Here is an 18,612-nt window from a genome sequence, read left to right as displayed (position 1 = left end):
TTAGACTGATATATCATATAATTTTAGATATGCATTTTTAGAAACCTCCTTAACTTTTTTTTTAGTTTTGAAAACAAACAAGATAACATTTTCCAAATAACTAAAATCCTCATTCACTCTATTATTTTCACTCTATTATTTATTAGTAAGTCACATTTTCCTATATCTAACTTTAAACTTAACTGGTTTCGATTTCAAGTCCGAAAGATAGCATCGGATCGTTAGGGTCAATCATTGTATCTGAAGTATTGTTCCTCGAGAAATAACATTGGATTATTAGGGTTAATTACTGTATTCGAAGTATTGTCTGTTTTGGAGGTCAGTGTTTTGTCACGGTTTAGTGTTTTGATAAGTTGGAGAAAAAAAGAGTCTATAAACTATCATTAACTTGATTCTTGAGCGATGTAAGACTATATTGACTTACTGTAACATAACTTAGTCTTATAAAATTAGAATGAGATATTCAATAATTTATGCAACAATAAATAAATGATTTGAGAGAAAAAAACAGAAAAGAAAATGAAATAAAGGAGAAGGTGAATCATTGTGAATGGTAGAGGCCAAGGAAGCATTGTACCCCACAAATAGGGTCCTTGCAGTGTCTTGTTTTTGGTTTATTCTTCCATCAACAGAAAACAACAGAACCTGCAAATAACATAAATCAAAAAGTTATCTTAGTGAACATGTATGATATTCTGTTTACATACATTTCACAAAGTTTAGTATTATTCATAAATATTCATCTTAAATGAAGCTTATTCACATGCTTTGTGTCTTCCTTCTAGGGCAGAATCTTTGTAGAGTTAAAGGAGAGTGCAATATTATGCTACCTTAGAACCATCACTAGAAGGTGCTAGGTCAAGACAATTTGGATAAAATGTGAGGTTTTTCTAATGGTGTAATTTTTTTATATTTAATTGTATATCCACTCTATTATTATTATTTTAAGAATTTTATTACCTTTTTTTTACATGTTTTTTCAATTTTCCTATATTTTATTAATAAATTAAATTTGTAATAATTTTTTTTTTTAAAGGACATCTTTTCAGTCATGATAGTAAAAAGTGTAAAATTTGAACAACATGATTGTCAAATATAAAAAAAAAACCATTTAAAATGATAAAATGTATGAAAATTGAAAAAATTTATGATAAAATAATAAAATAAGTTGAATGGTAAAATTCTCAATATAATGATGGTAAGTAATCATTTCATAAGGAATTTTAAATTGAATGGAAAATAAATATTTTATTATTTTAAAAAAATATAATAAGGTTATAATAATATAAAATAATTTATTTTTTATTTGTTTAAGAAACTTTATCTCTCTAAAATATAATTCTTTTGAATACTCTGAATTTAGTTTTCATCCTTTCTTTAATAATAAGAGTGTATAAATTAGAAGGTAATAAAGTATAAGATAATTTGACTCGATGAGATTTTGAATTTTGGGTAAGAATGCAAGTTAGGATTTTCTTACTTTTCCTTTGTCTTTTGAGTTGTTAGATTTGAATTGATGGAATGCGTTTGATGAGTTTTATTTATCAAATTATTTGAACTGTTATTGAATTCTCAAAATAATGTTATTAGTAAAAAAAACATGTTTGAAAAAAAAAATACTCCACAAGCACAATTAGTTGAATGTAACAAAGATCATGACAACATTACCAAATCATGTTGCAAGTCTCACATGCAAGAAGTCTCACATGAAGAGAAGAGAAAATTAACAATTACTTATAACAATCATATTCAATATGTATATAAATAAAAACTTGTTATACAAAACAAACTAACAATTCTACACAAAATATTAATGTACTCAACATGGGCCATTGTCAAATATACTTAAGTGCTAGATAATTAAAATGTCACTAGATGATATAGATAATGTTATTTTTTATAAAAACCTTCACTTTGTGAAGTATTTCTCTCACAAGAAAAGCTTACACTAGAAGAAAATCATGAAGTAGAAACCAATTTTTAGAAACCATTTTAAAAACTAAAAAAAAATAGTTTCTAAATTAGTTTCTATTATTGTTAAATAGTTTCTAAATTGGTATCTAATTAGCCACCAAGGTTTTAGAAACCAAATTTAGAAACTAAATAATTGGTAATTAAAACCTTGGTTGCAAATTAGATACCAATTTAGAAACTATTTAACAATACTATAAACTAATTTAGAAACTAATTTTTTATTTAGTTTCTAAAATGGTCTCTAACTTAGTTACTATTGCAACTAATTATTTTGGTATCTAAAAATTGATTTCTATTTCATGATTTTCTTGTAGTATTATATGCATATTCTCTCATCAAAGAGTCATCATTATAATCTTACAAATAATTTCTTTTGTTGTATCGAAAAGGGATAATATCAAAATAGTCAAGAAAATCATAAATAACTTAGTAAAAAATAATACAAGTGTTCTTTATTTCAGGGAAAAATAAAAGGATAGTTAGAGTAACTTTGTACTCATTATTAAGTGATAGTGAAAATAATAATTATTAATTAATTAGTGAAATTCTTTACCATTTGTAATAGCCCACTATCAAAATTAAGGAGTTTTAGTCTCTTATTTATTACACTTACACTAGTTTTTTATTATCTTTGAGAAGTTGTTTGCAAGAAAAAAATTCTAAAACCCTTGTTATTGTTAAACGATCGCTCTAAACAATTTAGACACCATTAATGTTTGAAAAGTTCTTTTAAATTGAATTCCATTCTTCCTACTCGAGTTAACTTATTAATTTTCATTTACATTTTTAAATATTTTGAAACATTTCCTTATATATAACATATATTTGAAAAAAATATGTAAATATTATGTACAACAATTTTATGTTTGTATGTTTTTGTATTTTAATTTCGGATACATTAAATGATAGTCTTATTTTTTTTATAAATTAATTATTAAAGTAAGTTACATAGCTAAACCATATTTAAAGGTATTTAAGATTTATTGTGAACAAAATGAAATTTAGTTTTATGAATGGATTAACCTTATACATGACTAGGGAGTAAAATGGTTGAATGTACTTGAAAAACAACAAATGATACAATGAGAAAAAAGACAATGACTTTTTACACTTGGTTTGTTCTTTCATGCATGATGTCCCTTTCTTTTTTCCAAGCATGCATTCATTATTTAGTGCTTCCTCTCAATTATTTGTACCCTACATTCCATTATTGTTGGTTCTATATCACTTTCATTTTCTCTTTCCCCTCTCAAAACTCTTCATATTATTATAACCTTATATTAAATATTTTTTTTAAAAAATAAAAGCTTTATGTTAGACATCACTGTGTAGCTTGAGATCTCAACTACACTGATACCTCACTACAAGAAAATCATGAAATAAAAACCAATTTTTAGAGACCAAAATAATTAGTTGTAATAGTAACTAAATTAGAAAACTACAAACAATTTTGGTTTCTAAATTAGTTTATATTATTGTTAAATAGTTTCTAACTTGGTATCTAATTAGCAACCAAGGTTTTAGAAACCAAATTTAGAAACTAAATAATTGGTAGTTAAAACCTTGGTTGCTAATTAGATGCTAATTTAGAAACTATTTAACAATAATAGAAACTAATTTAGAAACCAATTTTTTATTTAGTTTCTAAAATGGTCTCTAATTTAGTTACTATTGCAACTAATTATTTTGGTATCTAAAAATTGGTTTTTATTTCATGATTTTCTTGTAGTGCCTCAAGTAACAACAATCATTTACCATCACATAAAAAAAATATTGTTAAAAAAAATACAAAAATACGGAAGAACTAGACCAAAATTCATATATTAACAAAAATGATATATAGTATACATAAAAAATTCTAATAACAGAAATCTTATATTAGATACTTACTTATTGACATTATTTAAATAAATTAAGTTGACCCATTTAAAGGAACAAATCACCACTTCTTTTTCATTCACTTGGAAGAGTCAAAAACATATATAGTGCTTTCAATTATTTATTATCTTTCTTAAATCACAACCACAATCTCGAGATACCAATTTGGATTCTCATATAATTCATTTTCTTGTCTTTGTTGTAGGGAATCTTTTATAATATAAATAAAGATAAGTATATACATCACTTTCTTCCTTCTTAATATAGTTTAAATAATATTATCTCACTATCTATTCATCAAAAACAAATATCAAAACTACTATAATTACGAATATTTTTTCAAAAAACTTTTATTTTCGTCAAATTCCATTTTATACTTTTCAATTATTTAATTATTTTTTTAAATGGTCAATGTTCCACGTTAGTTTTTGTGTCTTTCGTGGGCATCCCTTTCTCACGCCACAAATATTAATGATCACAAGTTACAATATCTGTGGCAATTATTTTTAATGTATAGTATATTGCATCTTAAGTGTGATGTTGAAATATTTATTTTAATTATTTATTTTCACAAAAAATAGTTGGAAGTCTTGATACCAAATGTTCAATTTGTAATGAATTTTTTTTTTTAATTTTACTTGTATTCAATGATGTTTTGTTGTACATTGAATAAATTCTCATTTAGTTATTATTACAATTGTATTATGAGATAAAATTTAGGTTAAATATATTTTATATCCTTTTACTTTTATACGAAATTGATAAAATTTACATTACAAGAAATAGAAACTAAAATTTTAACTACTAATTTGATTGCTAATTAGATACCAATTTATAAACTATTTCACAATAATAGAAACTAATTTAGAAATCAATTTTTTTTTTTAGTTTCTAAAATGGTCTCTAATTTAGTTACTATTGCAACTAAAAATTGGTTTTTATTTCATGATTTTGTTGTAGTGTTAGATTCCGTGTGTACTTGTAATAAAAAACTATTGAAATTACTCATTGTAAATTTTTTCTACGCGACAAATAGATCTTCAATGTGAATTAGTCGCTCACGTAGATGTTATAATATTATAATACAATCCATTAAAATTCATTTGTTACTTAAAAAAAACATACAAATAATTACTCACTTCAATAATTTTTTTACTACTAGAAAGTTTAAAGTTTGAATCAAGAAAAACCAATATTAAAGGACGTTATAGTACATATTTAACCCGCACAATATTAAAGGATTATGTAGTTTTTAAATTAAGACCCAACTTTTAGATGGTAATTAATTTAAAATGAGATAAATGAAATTATTTAAAGATATAAATATTTATACTCTTATGTATAAGATATAAAGAAGGAGTCTTATTCAAAAGATTCAAAAATCTTAAACAGTTACTTGAATCAATTGACGTTAATATATAAAAGTTAGATTCTTAAATTTTCAACGAACAAAATTAATTAAGAACGAAAAGTCTCTATATGAATCATCAATGACTATTATAATCTAAAAAGTTTTTCAACTTCAAGTGGAGCACTTCCAATGGCATTGCTGCATTTGATTAATTGATTCAACATATCAAATCTTTGAGTATAACTTAATGTCATTTTCACATTATTTAAAATAACATGTTTGTAACATTTCAAGTACACAACTTTGTAAAAACCACAAATTAATTAATATTACATAGCATACCATAAGATTTTAGATTAATTTTGTATTTGTTTTTTTATAAAAAAATTTATGTTACACATCACTATAAAATTTGAGATTACTTTAAGTAAGAATCACAATTTGTCACTGCACAAAAAAAATACAAAAAATTATGAGAAATTAGACCAAAACTTTATTAACAAAAATATTATATAGATAATTTATATCTATTAATAAAGAATTCTAAAAAACTAGATAAAATTATATTATAACAATGAAAATACTCTCTATAAACATAAAATAAAATCGTATATAATATTTATTTTTATAATTCTTAATATTAAAAATTCCATTGTAAAGATATGAAAAAATTATAATATATTAATAAATTAATAAATACAAATTTTACCTTATTGAATCTATTTTATGAAATTGAGGTTGCACTAAATTTTGCTCTCATAATATTTAATATTAAATAAATTAGTTACATTGTTGTCTTAGACACAGTCTTAAAAAGTTTATTAATTTATAGTGGGACTGTTAGTAGAAAATTGATAGAAAATGTGATTGATGTAAGAATAATTTTTTATTTATTTTAAAATAGTTTTTAAATTAAAGTTAAAATAAAAAATGATTATGAAATTTCAATAAACGAAAACTTATTTAAAAAAAATATATATATTAAAGTAAAATATTTTATAAAATATTAATTTGATATTAATTTATTTTACTTATGATATAATGCATTATAGGGTGAAATGAAAGTAATGGAGTGATCGAGTGAAGAGTGTTGAGAGAAGAGAAATAGCAACACGTGAAGGTCGTTTAGCAAAAAGTGGGACCCATATTGATTCCGTTAAAAATTTAAAATTTAAAATTAAAAAATAAAAAATAAAAAATAAAAAAGTAAAAAGAAAAACAGAAAAACAGTAACGTTTGTTGGTGATGAAAGATTGGTGTGTATAAATAGGGAGGAAGTTGGAAGGGCAAGAAGAGAAGTGATAGCAGAGAGTTTTTGTTGATGGCTTCGTTGGCGATGGTGCAAGGTGATCAACATCGATTCTTCTTCTTCTTTCTTCTTCTTCATTTTCTTCTTCTTCTTCTTTTTCTTCATCTTCATTCTTCATTCTTCATCTTCTTCTTCTTCTTCTTCATCTTCTTTTTCTTCTTCATCTTCTTCATCTTCTTCTTCATCTTCTTCATCTTGTTCTTGTTCTTAATTATAAGGAAAATGTGCAGGTGGAGGTGTGGATGAACGGTGCGTGCAGAAAAGCTATTGGATAGAACACACGACGGAGCTATCGGTTGAGTCAATGATGCTGGATTCAAACGCTTCTCATCTCGACAAGGAAGAGAGACCAGAAGTGCGTCTCGATTCCATTTTCTCCACCATTAACCTTCTTCTTCATCTTCTTCTTCTTCATCTTATGCGTTAAACATGTTTATGTGTCTCTGAATTGCTAACAAATTCATTTACTACTAATTATTCTTTAAATATACTAATTTAAAGTTAATTTATGCTTTAATTATTATTATTAAGAGAGTGAAAGTGAGGTAACTAACTCTTCTCACATGAGTTGATTTACTATGAATTGAGCTAAAATTAAATTAAATTAAGTCATTTTTAATTATTTTTTTTTAATGAAACTCGACTTATTACATGTTGTTTGATAAAATGCGTTAATTTATTTAGATATATTTTATTTTCTCTTTTATGTGTGTATAGTAGTACGATTCATGTAACACTGATTAAAACTATAAAAATAGTAACTAAAATGAAAGTGTTAACTTATATTAGTAGACAGATAAATAAATTAAACATTCAAACTATTTAAATACTATTAAATAACATTTTAATCTTAAAAAAAATTGAAATGTCAATTTATATAATTAAAAATAATGAAAAATAATATGAAAAAAAATTATTATTGATGAGTTCTTTGTGAATATATTTCAAACCTAACTTAAACTATTTAACTCGGGAATTAAGTGAGTAAAATTTATTACTTCATATAATTTTTTTTTATAAAATTCACTTTTACACCCCTAATTATTCTATAAGCATTCCATTTATACTATAAGCTTTAACACTTTTACTGAGACAAATTTATCCTTTAACTACTGCGTTACAAAAATCACCGATTTTTCTAATACAAAACATCTTTTTTTCTCTTATATCTTATGTTCTCAAATTAAAATTTAGTAAACTACAAATTAAATATTAAAGTAAAATTATATTTTTTAACTTTCCTTTTACTTTTCTAAGATTAAAATTTTTACTTTCACTTTGTAATTGGTTTACGTTAGATTTTGAATATTTTTTTTGCAAGTACTTATTATAAGTGTGATAAAAAAATAAAAAAATTTGAGTTTTATAAGATAAAATTAGTTTTTACACAATTTAAATAAAAAAATTAGATAAATTATTCAAAAAAAACTTTTATAATTTAATTTTAACTTACGAGGAAATTTCTCATCGAAATATTTATGAAAAAATTAGCTAAAAGTGTACTAATAAGTCATTACATCAATTACCACACTGTTATAAAGTGTGTGAGAGCTACATCAATTTAATAAAACAAATATTGTTTTTGGTTTCTTTCCATTAAAAAACATAGATATTAGTACAAAGATAAGATAAGATAAAAAAAAATCTTTTGTTCTTTATCTAATAATTAGAGATAATGGTTGAAATATGGAATATCTAGTTAAAACGTAAAGTTTCATAAGTTGAGATTTTAAGTTTCATAAACTAAGATTTCAGGTTTAATAGTTGATACACATATTGATATGATTTTTTATAAAAGTTGTAATTTTTTTTTCTTTTTATTACTCTTTATCATGGAATCAAATTTACATAAATTTTGATTAACATCCAAATAAAATTTATTTATTAATAAAAAATATACCATTTCTCTAATTTTTTTCACCACTATTTCTTTATAGAGAAGTTGGATTCTTTCTCATTACTATATATGTATACCATTGTTTTTCTATTTGTTTATTAAACATTATCCATTTTAAATATTTTCTTGACAGTTTTTTATTTTTTGTATCAGCAAATATTTTTATGAGAGTAACTCCAATGTAATTGTTGACTTTGGTTCTTAAAATTTAAAAATTACAAAATATCATTAGAGTAAATGAGTTTTTATAAAATTTCTTTATATAAACAGCTACATTATTAGTTTTTAATATTTATATTTTAGAGGTTATTTATTGTGTGACATCATGTAAAATATTAAAAAATTAATTAGTTCATAAAAAAAAATTAATTACAATGTATTCACAGTGCAAGGTTTTTCTTTACTAAGTTAACTAAATATGAGCTGTTAATTTTTGTAAAAATTATTCTAAAATTCATATTTGGAATAACTTTTAATTACTTGATAAATAAATATTTAATTAAGTTGGCAGTATATAAAATTTAAACTCAAAATTAAATGTTTGAAGTGATTTAAACAATAAATATTAAATTAGTTTATATTTTAATGTACTATTTTTTCTTAAGGATTTTGCAGGATTTAATTAACTTTCTCTTATGGTTCTTAGTCTGAAGTACTAAATTATAGGACCACTTTCCCTTTTTTTTATGTGAGTAGAAATGAGAGGCTAGAAAATTTCTTCTTGTACCTTTTATCAGTACCCTTTTGTTTTGTTTTTTTCTTTTCAGAGTGAATGGTTTTGTGACTCATCATCTATTTTTGTCACATAGGTTTTGTCCTTACTACCAGCATATGAAGGAAAATCAGTTCTAGAACTTGGAGCAGGTATTGGAAGATTCACAGGTGAATTGGCCAAGAAAGCTGGCCAGTTACTTGCTGTGGACTTCATTGAGAGTGCTATAAAGAAGGTAATTTCAAATCAAACTTTGAACACTAATTAATAATTATGTTTGTCAACATGAAAAAAATTTGGTCCTAGACATGTTATGATTTCCTTATTATTAAAAACAAAAGAGATAAAAAAAGAAAAAGAAAGATAAAGGATATGAGAAGAAATATTTCTTGTATTTGTTTTTATCTAAGTTTTCTTATATAATATGGTATCAGAGTCATTTCGAGTCTATTTAGGCTTATCAAGTTACTTGCTATCGGGTCACTGTCAGACCACTGATAGATATATAGTCCCGTTGACAGTTTCAATGTGAGGAAGGTGTGTTGGAGATCCAACATTAACTAGAGATTAAAAAATTTCATACTATATAAGTGTATTATAAGTTAATTTTCCAAGGTTGAATTAGGTTTAAAGTATTTTTAATATATTAACTAATGATGATCCTAATTTTTCATTTCACATCATTTTTCTGCAGAATGAAAACATTAATGGGCACCACAAGAATGTCAAGTTCATGTGTGCTGATGTTACATCTCCAAACTTGCAGATTTCTGAAGGATCTGTTGATCTGATTTTCTCAAATTGGTTACTCATGTATCTTTCCGACAAAGAGGTGAGTTTTTGTGTGGAAAATATTAAAGTATAGAAATTTCAATGGCTTTGTGTTCAGGTTAGATATGTTGAAGATAGCATGATGTATGACATAATCGGTTCTGGTTCCAAGTGAAAATGACCATGATAAACCTTCTGTTTTGTTATTAACATGCCACCAAACCCATTCTTCCAAGATGCAGTTGCATAATTTCATGACTGTGAGAAACAGACAAATAGTGACATGGCTTCCTTGTCACTGCCTCTTTTTGCCCTCTATGGTAAGGCTTTTATCTTTCCCTTTATTCATTTCAGGTTGAGAATTTAGCTGGAAAGATGATGAAATGGTTAAAAGTAGGTGGATATGTATTCTTCAGAGAATCATGTTTCCACCAATCTGGAGATTCCAAGAGAAAATACAACCCAACTCACTACAGGGAACCAAGATTTTACACTAAGGTTTCTTCTTACTCTAATTACTATGCAATCATTATATTTTTATTAACACTAATGCATTGCATCACTACAAATAATTTTTTTTAAGTAAACTAGGTAAAATATCCTAACATTTATTATTTTCATGTAGGTGTTTAAAGAGTGTCATAAGAGTGATGACAGAGGGAATTCCTTTGAACTTTCGCTTATTGGATGTAAATGCATTGGAGCTTATGTACGAAACAAGAAGAATCAAAACCAGGTAACAATATCTTATTTTAGTTTATTCAACTGGTTGAAAATATCTGATTAAAATAGTAAACATGTCATGCAGATTTGCTGGATATGGCAAAAAGTGAGATCAGAAGATGATAGGGGGTTCCAGCGGTTCTTAGATAGTGTTGAGTATAATCACAAGGATATTTTACTCTATGAGACTGTTTTTGGCCAAGGCTTTGTGAGCACAGGAGGACTTGGTATGCTTTGTCACTTTCATATATTTTCTTATGCAATACATTATTGGTATGTTTCTGAATTGAAAGTGCTTATTATTGGTCTTTGCAGAAACAACAAAGGAATTTGTGGCAAAGTTGGGACTAAAAGCAGGCCAAAAAGTTTTGGATGTTGGTTGTGGAACTGGGGGAGGTGACATTTACATGGCTGAAAATTTTGATGTTGAGGTAGTTGGCATTGACCTCTCCATAAACATGATTTCTCTTGCCATTGAACGTGTAATTGGACTCAAATGCTCAGTAGAATTTGAATGTGCCGATTGTACTAAAAAATCATACCCTGAGAACACATTTGATGTAATCTATTCCCGTGACACATTGCTACACATCAAAGTAAGGAACCATCTCTGCCTTTTTAATTTTTCTTTGGTAAAGGCCACACCCTCTTGTGTCTTCAGTTCATTTCATATTTCTAACTTTATTTTCTGCAAATTTTTGTTGATTTGTACAGGATAAACCATCACTGTTTAGATCATTTTACAAATGGTTGAAGCCTGGAGGTACACTTCTAATAACTGATTACTGCAAAAGTGTGGGAAGTCTATCAGTAGGATATGCTAACTACATACAAAAGGGAGGATACTATATCCATGAGATGAAAACATATTCTCAGGTATGATCACAACATCATTTGGCTTCTTTATCCCAACTGAAATTATGGACAAAATTTCTTTCTGTTTTCTTAGAGAATCTACATTAACCTTGAATATAAACTTTTATTATACAAATTATCAAGATAAAACTCATATTCTGGTGAAATTGCATATAATTTATTATTCATGTTGATATTTCTTGTACATGACATGCTTCTTCTATTCTAAATCATGCACAGATGCTCGAATTTGCTGGATTTAATGATGTCATTGCCATGGATCAATCTAATTTGGTATGTCAGAACCAATGATAATGATTTGCTTCATTGACAACTAGTATATTTTACCTATGATAATACTAGAATTTGTTTAACTTGAATACTTGTGTGTTTCAGTTCATGAAAACACTACAACAGGAGTTAAATGATCTTGAGAGCAAGAAGGATGATTTCATTGATGATTTCTCCAAGGTGGTTTTTTTTTTATGTTTTAAACATTTTATATGTTATTTAGGACCCATTCCTATATGCAAAACTCTTTTAACTAATTCATTCATTAAGAAAATTGACTGATTTAGGAAATAGCATTTATTTTTTACTGACTAGAGGTTGTAAAACAATCAAAGATATTTAAGTAAAAAAAAACTAATACAAGAAAATATCTTAAAAGAACACATTTCTAATAAGAATCTTACATACAACACAGATTTCTAAATGTACAACTTGTTGCTCCCACTAAATGTGAGTCCAATTCCATGAGGTTCACATAAACTTCAATCCAAAGAAGAGATGTTAATGAAAAGAGAATGTCAACATTGGTGACATTTCTTTTATTGTAATTGTAAGTTTTATTTTCAGAGCATTCATTCATTGATTGGTGGAAATACTTGGTTTCAGGAAGACTACAATAAAATTAGTGAAAGATGGAAGGCCAAGCAGATGAGGGGTGCAGATGGTGAACAAATATGGGGCTTGTTCATTGCCAAGAAAAAATGATGCTTCATTCTCATCATATCTCTTATTTTGTTATGCCTATATATTCTGTTGTTATTTATATGTTTTGAGAAAAGAATGTTTGTGCACTCTAGCACAACATAAACCATAAAATGTTCTTGACTGATTATGGTTTCCATGCTGCAAATATATTTCATTACCTGCTTCTAGTAACTATCTTTCTACTTTTGAAATTGTGGATTGAAAAGTTGAAACTAGGTTAAAAAAATAAACCAGTTTGGTTAGCTTCTGAAGCACTTGAAGCAACAGGTGAATTTCACTGTCTTACTGAAAAATCTAATCAACAACATGTTAGTCCATCTTTTAGGGAAAAGTTTTACTGTCTGTATGTTTCTAATAAGCTCTAACAAAACTGTTTCCAATAAAAAATAAATTTGATCGATGAAAAAACACACTAAATAATAGCATCCATTTAAAACTCATGCAGTAAAATAAACATCTATATTAATAATTACGAAAAATATTTTCTTTCACTACATGCTTAATTTCAACTATATCTGGATGTGAAGCAAACAAAGGAGTTTGATTTATATTAGGATCCTGTGAGGCATCCGACACATGCTCAAAAACATCATTGATTTTCTTAATTGAAACCTTCTCCCAATATGAGTATGAGTGTCAACAGCAGAACAACCAACAAAGTAACTCCTTTTTCCAATCACTTCTACCACACCTACTGGTCTATCCATACTCAGTAAAAGACTCTATCTCTACTTATGATTTCAACAAGCCTCTAGTGCCCATTTCCCGAAGAAATTTCTCTGCCTTATCAGTCTCATCCCTTTCAAGGAGTGCACAAATCATTATTTCAAAAGTTATAGCATCGAACATGCAACCATTGTCTTCCATCATGCACCACAAGGTCAATGCCTCATCAAGTAAACCCTTTTTACATAAACCATTGATCATAGCACTATATGTGTGTACATCGACACAGTAGCCTTTAATCAACACATTTTGAAAAATCTCTCGGGCATTCTCAATTCTATCCACTTTACACATTCCATCAATAAGTATCGTAAAAGTGTATATGTTCGGCCGAATTCCCTTCTCTGTCATTTTACTGACTAATTCAATTGCCTTGTCTACATGATGGTTTTTGCATAAAGTGTCCAATAAGGTATTGTAAGTGAATAGATCTGGTTGTTGATTTCTATCATGCATGTCCTCAATCAGATCCCAAACATCAGAGATTCTCCCAGATTTGCATAAACCATCAATAAGAGAATTGCAAGTCACTGTATTTGGAACTATATTCCTCCTATGCATTTCCTGAAAGAGATTCATGGCCTCGTCCACCCTTCTACTTTTACATAATCCATTAATCATAATATTGTAACTGTAAATACCAGGGGTTACTCCCATTTGGATCATAGAATTGAATAAATATTTTGCATTTTCTACTTCATTAAGTCACCGTGAATTCCCTTGAGCTCCATTTGCTTAAAAAGCGAAATAGCAGTGGAGTAGTTTTTCATTTTCACAAGGGATCCCAAAATCTTTCCAAATTCGAAGATGGGAGGAATAGGGTGCATACGAAGGAAGCGATTGAATTGGGAAACAGAGTCATCTTCAAGTGATGGGGTCTGAGAGTGAGAATGAGAGTGAAGGAGATAATAAGGGTTTGGAAGAGAAGGAGGAAAATGGGGGACAGAAGAAGTAAGAGAAAACCTTAACATTCTTCTTGTAACATTATTGAAGAACAGTGTCATCTTCAAAAATGGGGTCTGAGAGTGAGAATGAGAGTGAAAGAGAAGAAGGAAAATTGGGCATTGGAAGATGTACTGTAAAAAACTTAGGTAGAGTTTTTAACTTCACACAATTGTTTTTTTTAATTTAAATGCATATATTAATAAGGTTGACTCTTTTTAGTGAATTGTAGAGTTAAACCTTAATCTCATGCCATAATGAATAATTTCATTATTTACTTCACTATAATACAACTTGAATGGTGAATTGAACATTTATATTAAAAACTTACAATAGATATATATATATATATATAACAACATTAAATAAATAGTATCATTACTTAAAAAGCAAAACTGTTAAAGGTAGTGAGTGAGAAGGGCAGCCATGTCCGTGGAACTCAAGCTCTCTCGTTCCAATCGTATCTATCGACCTTCGGTAAAACCTTAATCTCTCTTTTCTCTCATTTCTCTCTTTTCTCTCTCTCTCTCTCTATAAACATGGTTCATCATTTCATTTTCCAGGAAGCTCTCGAAGGCAAAATCGTTGTCAAAACTCAGTCTTCAATTTCCCACTATGGAATTCGCCTCACTCTCAAAGGATCCGTCGCATTGCAGGTACCCTCTTGTTTCATCCCTCACAAAATGGCCAAAATATGTCAACTTTATGCTCAAAATCACTCCTTTCTCATTGGGTACCTTTCATTTTGAAACATGTTTTGATGCCATGTTGAAGGTTCGTGGAGGATCAGCTGGGGTTGTTGAATCCTTCTATGGCGTTATTAAGCCTATCCCAATTGTGTAAGTTTTCAAAAATAATTGGTGTGCATTCACAGGGAAATTAATAATTATGATTTTTGTTCCATTTTTAAAGAATTTTGGCCTTTATATATTTATAATTTGGATAAGTAAACCATGATAGTTATCCTTATATTATAACTACATGTTCTATGGATAACTCAAGCATTTTTGTAAGATCAATCTCAGTTTTTAATGGGATTTAATCTATTCTCCTTACCCTAGCTATAATTCACCTATAGTAGATGTCAATCTATCTGCACTGGGTAAAACCTTCATGAATGTATGCTGGATCATTTGATTTTGTTTTCATGGTAAAAGTGTAATTGTACCTTTGACCCATCACTTTCATTTAGGATGCTCTATAGCTAAATTGAGCTAATAAGGCCATTATTGGTGTTTGAGAAAAAAATCTGAAATAATTCCTTCACATGTTTCCAAATTCTTTTGCTCACATTAGTACAACTGTGCTTGATTCTTGTGATTGGCTTCTAACAGGAACAGGACCATTGAGGTTAAATCTTCTGGAAAGATTGGTTTGGGTACATCAGAGGTAGTGTATCCATAGCAAATGAATGGAAGTTCCTATTCAAAGCACTTTTATTTTGTTTAGTTACTTACTTGGCTACAATTTATTTCTTGCATTTATCATCTGTGGTCTACTGGAAACAAGATTGAGCTACTCAAATTGGATTTTTTTCATGTTTGTTTTGTAGTTATATCATTAAAGCTTCTAAATAAGAAAATAATCTGAAAAACAAATATTACTGGCTTGTGATTCTCATAGAGGATTATGCTTATTTATGGTGAATTTCCCTTCAAATCATTATCTGAGTCATCTGCTTTAAAATTTGTTTCATACATTATATTTGGTAGATCAAATGTGTCTTTTCTCATCAAAATTCATCTTGGTTAAAGCAATGGAATTTAAATTTGAAGGAGAGGAGCACTAAAGTGTTATTAGTATGTGATATAGCATGTAAAATGTGATTCAGTTTTAATAAGTTTGTAAACATTTCATTTTTTGAATCTGCAACTAGTTCATTCTTCGTATTTTCTTCCTGTTCTCATTTATGTGTTTATATGCTGTTAAGTGGTCTGGAATACTCTGGATATGATTTCATAGCTTTGCTAAAAGTATGATACTTGGCCACTTAACTAATTTGAATTTCTGAAATATTTGAATAATGTACTCTGCATGTGTGCAAAGCTTAGATACTTATTGATGAAGTTCTCAATTTAATACTTGGTTTATGTGACCTATTTTCTCATGTTAATACTCATTGTAAGTTTTGCAATCTTTATGCCAGTTACCATTTTCACTCAATCTGCGACAGCAGGACAAAAATTTAGAAAGATTTTATGAGACGTTCCATGGTGCAAATATAAGCATCCAGGTAAAATTTTCTAGGAAGTGCTTTGTTTATATATTTTTTCATTTCTTGACATCTACTGAAGAGTCTAAAATTAATCTGCTGCCAGTGTAAATTCTTTTCATTATACACTTACACTGTCACTGAACATGAAAGAGCCACATAAGGTAACAAGATTTGGTGAGACCTTATAGTTCACTGGTGGTATAAAGTTTTGCATTGTCAAAGGATCGCAATAACATCATTTTTCATTCCTATTCCTTTTTTATTTTTTATTTTGCATAATTTATTAGGTTGGTGATTGATAGCCTCTATAGTATTTGGTGACTGTAGATATACCTCGTGGATACTTGCATAAATCATTATCAGCAACAATGGAGTTCATTGTTGAAAGTGATAAAGGTAAGATTCTGTTTGGCCCAAATCTATATTCTTTATTTTTTGTATGTGAATGAATAGAAGTACTAAACTACCAGTCTCTTTTTTGTGGAAAAAAACTTCAGCTGATCTTCTACAAAGACCACTTTCTCCAGAGATGGTAATCTTTTACATCACTCAAGACACTCAAAGGCATCCTCTACTTCCTGAAATAAAATCTGGTATGTCCATTTACCTTCAATTCCGGTCTCATGAAAAGACAGACAGAAATAAAACAAAAATCGCACAATTGTTATGCCTTAATATCTCACATCACAAGTTGTAACTCACTATAGAGGACTTGAATAGGTTATAAAGATCAATGAGAGTGTGGCTCATGCAATGCAACAATGATATGTTTGAATAGGTGGATTTCGGGTGACAGGAAAAATCTCAACTCAGTGTTCTTTGTCTGGTCCTATCAGTGGTGAGTTAACTGTAGAAGCTTCTGCAGTTCCAATTCAGTCAATTGACATTCAGTTGTTTCGAGTCGAATCAATTCTTCTTGGGGAGAAAATTGTGACTGAAACCTCTCTGATTCAAACAACACAGGCAAGTGATGTTGGATTTGTATCGTATTAGAGCATGTCATTTCAAAATAAGCTGTCAATTGTATTTTTATTTATTAGCAGATAGCAGATGGAGATGTATGCCGACATTTGAGTCTGCCTATTTATGTAATACTACCACGTCTTGTGACCTGTCCAACAATCTTAGCTGGGTATGTGCTTTTCATCATGATTCTCCTCCAATTTATTTCACAAGAGTTATGTCACATTACATCCAAAACTGAACACATTCACACATGAATACATAGACATCAACATGATTATTCTTCTCCAATGTGCTTCTAACTTTTTCTTGTTGAGCACTTTTCACTTCATAAATATCTTCTCATGAATTACTTTGTGCTTGTAAAAACTCATGTTTATGGCAATACTGAATCAATTGAACTTGATGTTTATGCTATCACTTTGGTGCAGTCCCTTCTCAATTGAGTTCAAAGTTGCAATTGTTATAAGCTTTCAGTCAGAGCTGAGTAAATTGCATAAGAAATCTGACCCCAAAACTCCAAGACTCTGGGTAGGTGCACAGGTCCCTCCCTTGTTAGATTTGTGATCATTTTATGAATCTTCACTTTGAAGTATCATTTTTATTTTATGCTACCAAACACATGTTTCTGACTAACAATTTCCTTTTTGTGAACTTTCAGCTGGCAATGGAAACATTACCACTTGAGTTGGTTAGGGCAAAGTAAGAAGATTTTTTTTGTATAGTTTCTGAAAATATGACTTGATTTCAATTTGTGAATAGATATCTAACATTGCTTTACTCAAGTAACATTTTAAATATTTGGTTATTTCAAGTTTGATGTAATGTAATTCAAAATTTACGTTTCCAACATTTCAATGTGTTTTACAGAAGTATTGCATTGAAATAAATCTTCATCTCTCATATAGAAACTAAACTATTCATTTTGATAAAAAGTTCCAGTAATTTTAAAAATCACAGGTGAATCTAGATAACTAGTGAGGGAGGGACCAAGTTTTGTTTTTTTTTACTAAATTTTTAAAATTTAAAAGTGAATATATTTTATATTAAACTAAAGATATCTGTTTTATTTATTTATTTATAAGCTAAATGTTATTGTTGTTATCTTCTTCAACTCTACTTTAAATTTTAATGTACTATATTAATAAAGATAATTTTTTATTTTGATGCTTTCTTTATGTAATTCTCTCCTGAATTTTAAAATCACATGTCTTTATTTTTATTTAATATAATAGAAAAATATTATTAAATAATGAACATATTTTAATTATATTATTTGAATTGAATAACGTTTATGCCG

The 18,612-nt window shown here is 27.9% G+C and overlaps 3 protein-coding genes across 6 annotated transcripts; 2 read left to right on the top strand and 1 right to left on the bottom strand.

The window, feature by feature from the left end:
• Positions 1-6,431: 6,431 nt before the first annotated feature.
• Positions 6,432-12,637, top strand: LOC137837936 (phosphoethanolamine N-methyltransferase). The gene is made up of 12 exons (XM_068647118.2): positions 6,432-6,549; positions 6,743-6,867; positions 9,219-9,356; positions 9,816-9,953; positions 10,247-10,390; positions 10,518-10,628; positions 10,701-10,842; positions 10,931-11,211; positions 11,330-11,491; positions 11,711-11,764; positions 11,867-11,941; positions 12,368-12,637. Exons 1-12 carry the CDS (start codon positions 6,525-6,527, stop codon positions 12,464-12,466), a joined length of 1,494 nt encoding a protein of 497 aa, XP_068503219.2. The 5' UTR covers positions 6,432-6,524; the 3' UTR covers positions 12,467-12,637.
• Positions 12,638-13,102: 465 nt separating this feature from the next.
• Positions 13,103-13,858, bottom strand: LOC137837941 (uncharacterized). The gene has a single exon (XM_068647124.2). The coding sequence runs from the start codon at positions 13,856-13,858 to the stop codon at positions 13,199-13,201; it is 660 nt and encodes a 219-aa protein (XP_068503225.2). The 3' UTR covers positions 13,103-13,198.
• A 27-nt stretch (positions 13,859-13,885) lies between these two features.
• On the top strand, positions 13,886-18,202 carry LOC137837930 (Vacuolar protein sorting-associated protein 26). Of its 4 annotated transcripts, none has more exons than XR_016520345.1 (11): positions 13,886-14,611; positions 14,698-14,790; positions 14,909-14,973; positions 15,469-15,523; positions 16,281-16,367; positions 16,661-16,745; positions 16,847-16,942; positions 17,070-17,312; positions 17,393-17,481; positions 17,744-17,843; positions 17,974-18,202. XR_016520345.1 is itself a non-coding variant. In XM_090301138.1 (11 exons), exons 6-11 carry the CDS (start codon positions 16,718-16,720, stop codon positions 18,016-18,018), a joined length of 543 nt encoding a protein of 180 aa, XP_090157264.1. In that variant the 5' UTR covers positions 13,886-14,611; positions 14,698-14,790; positions 14,909-14,973; positions 15,469-15,523; positions 16,281-16,367; positions 16,677-16,717; the 3' UTR covers positions 18,019-18,202. The 4 variants fall into 4 exon arrangements, 3 of the variants coding, with proteins under 3 accessions (XP_090157264.1, XP_068503214.2, XP_090157265.1); XM_090301138.1 differs by having other exon boundaries at positions 16,677-16,745; positions 17,128-17,312; XM_068647113.2 differs by having other exon boundaries at positions 17,128-17,312.
• The last annotated feature ends 410 nt before the right edge of the window (positions 18,203-18,612 follow it).

Source organism: Phaseolus vulgaris, chromosome 4, assembly GCF_051622355.1.
Source record: "Phaseolus vulgaris cultivar YP4 chromosome 4, ASM5162235v1, whole genome shotgun sequence".
NCBI lineage: Eukaryota > Viridiplantae > Streptophyta > Magnoliopsida > Fabales > Fabaceae > Phaseolus > Phaseolus vulgaris.
Note: the sequence above shows the minus strand (reverse complement) of the source record. Positions and strands in the feature narration are given on the sequence as shown.

Excerpts from the sequence above, each read along its gene's own strand:
- LOC137837936 (XM_068647118.2), top strand. The coding sequence starts at position 6,525 with ATGGCTTCGTTGGCGATGGTGCAAG. Across the intron at positions 11,492-11,710 it reads AGATGAAAACATATTCTCAG|ATGCTCGAATTTGCTGGATT; the intron begins GTATGATCACAA and ends AATCATGCACAG. Across the intron at positions 11,765-11,866 it reads CCATGGATCAATCTAATTTG|TTCATGAAAACACTACAACA; the intron begins GTATGTCAGAAC and ends TGTGTGTTTCAG.
- LOC137837941 (XM_068647124.2), bottom strand. The coding sequence starts at position 13,858 with ATGATCCAAATGGGAGTAACCCCTGGTATTTACAGTTACAATATTATG.
- LOC137837930 (XM_068647113.2), top strand. The coding sequence starts at position 14,561 with ATGTCCGTGGAACTCAAGCTCTCTCGTTCCAATCGTATCTATCGACCT. Across the intron at positions 14,791-14,908 it reads AAGGATCCGTCGCATTGCAG|GTTCGTGGAGGATCAGCTGG; the intron begins GTACCCTCTTGT and ends GCCATGTTGAAG. Across the intron at positions 15,524-16,280 it reads TTGGTTTGGGTACATCAGAG|TTACCATTTTCACTCAATCT; the intron begins GTAGTGTATCCA and ends TCTTTATGCCAG.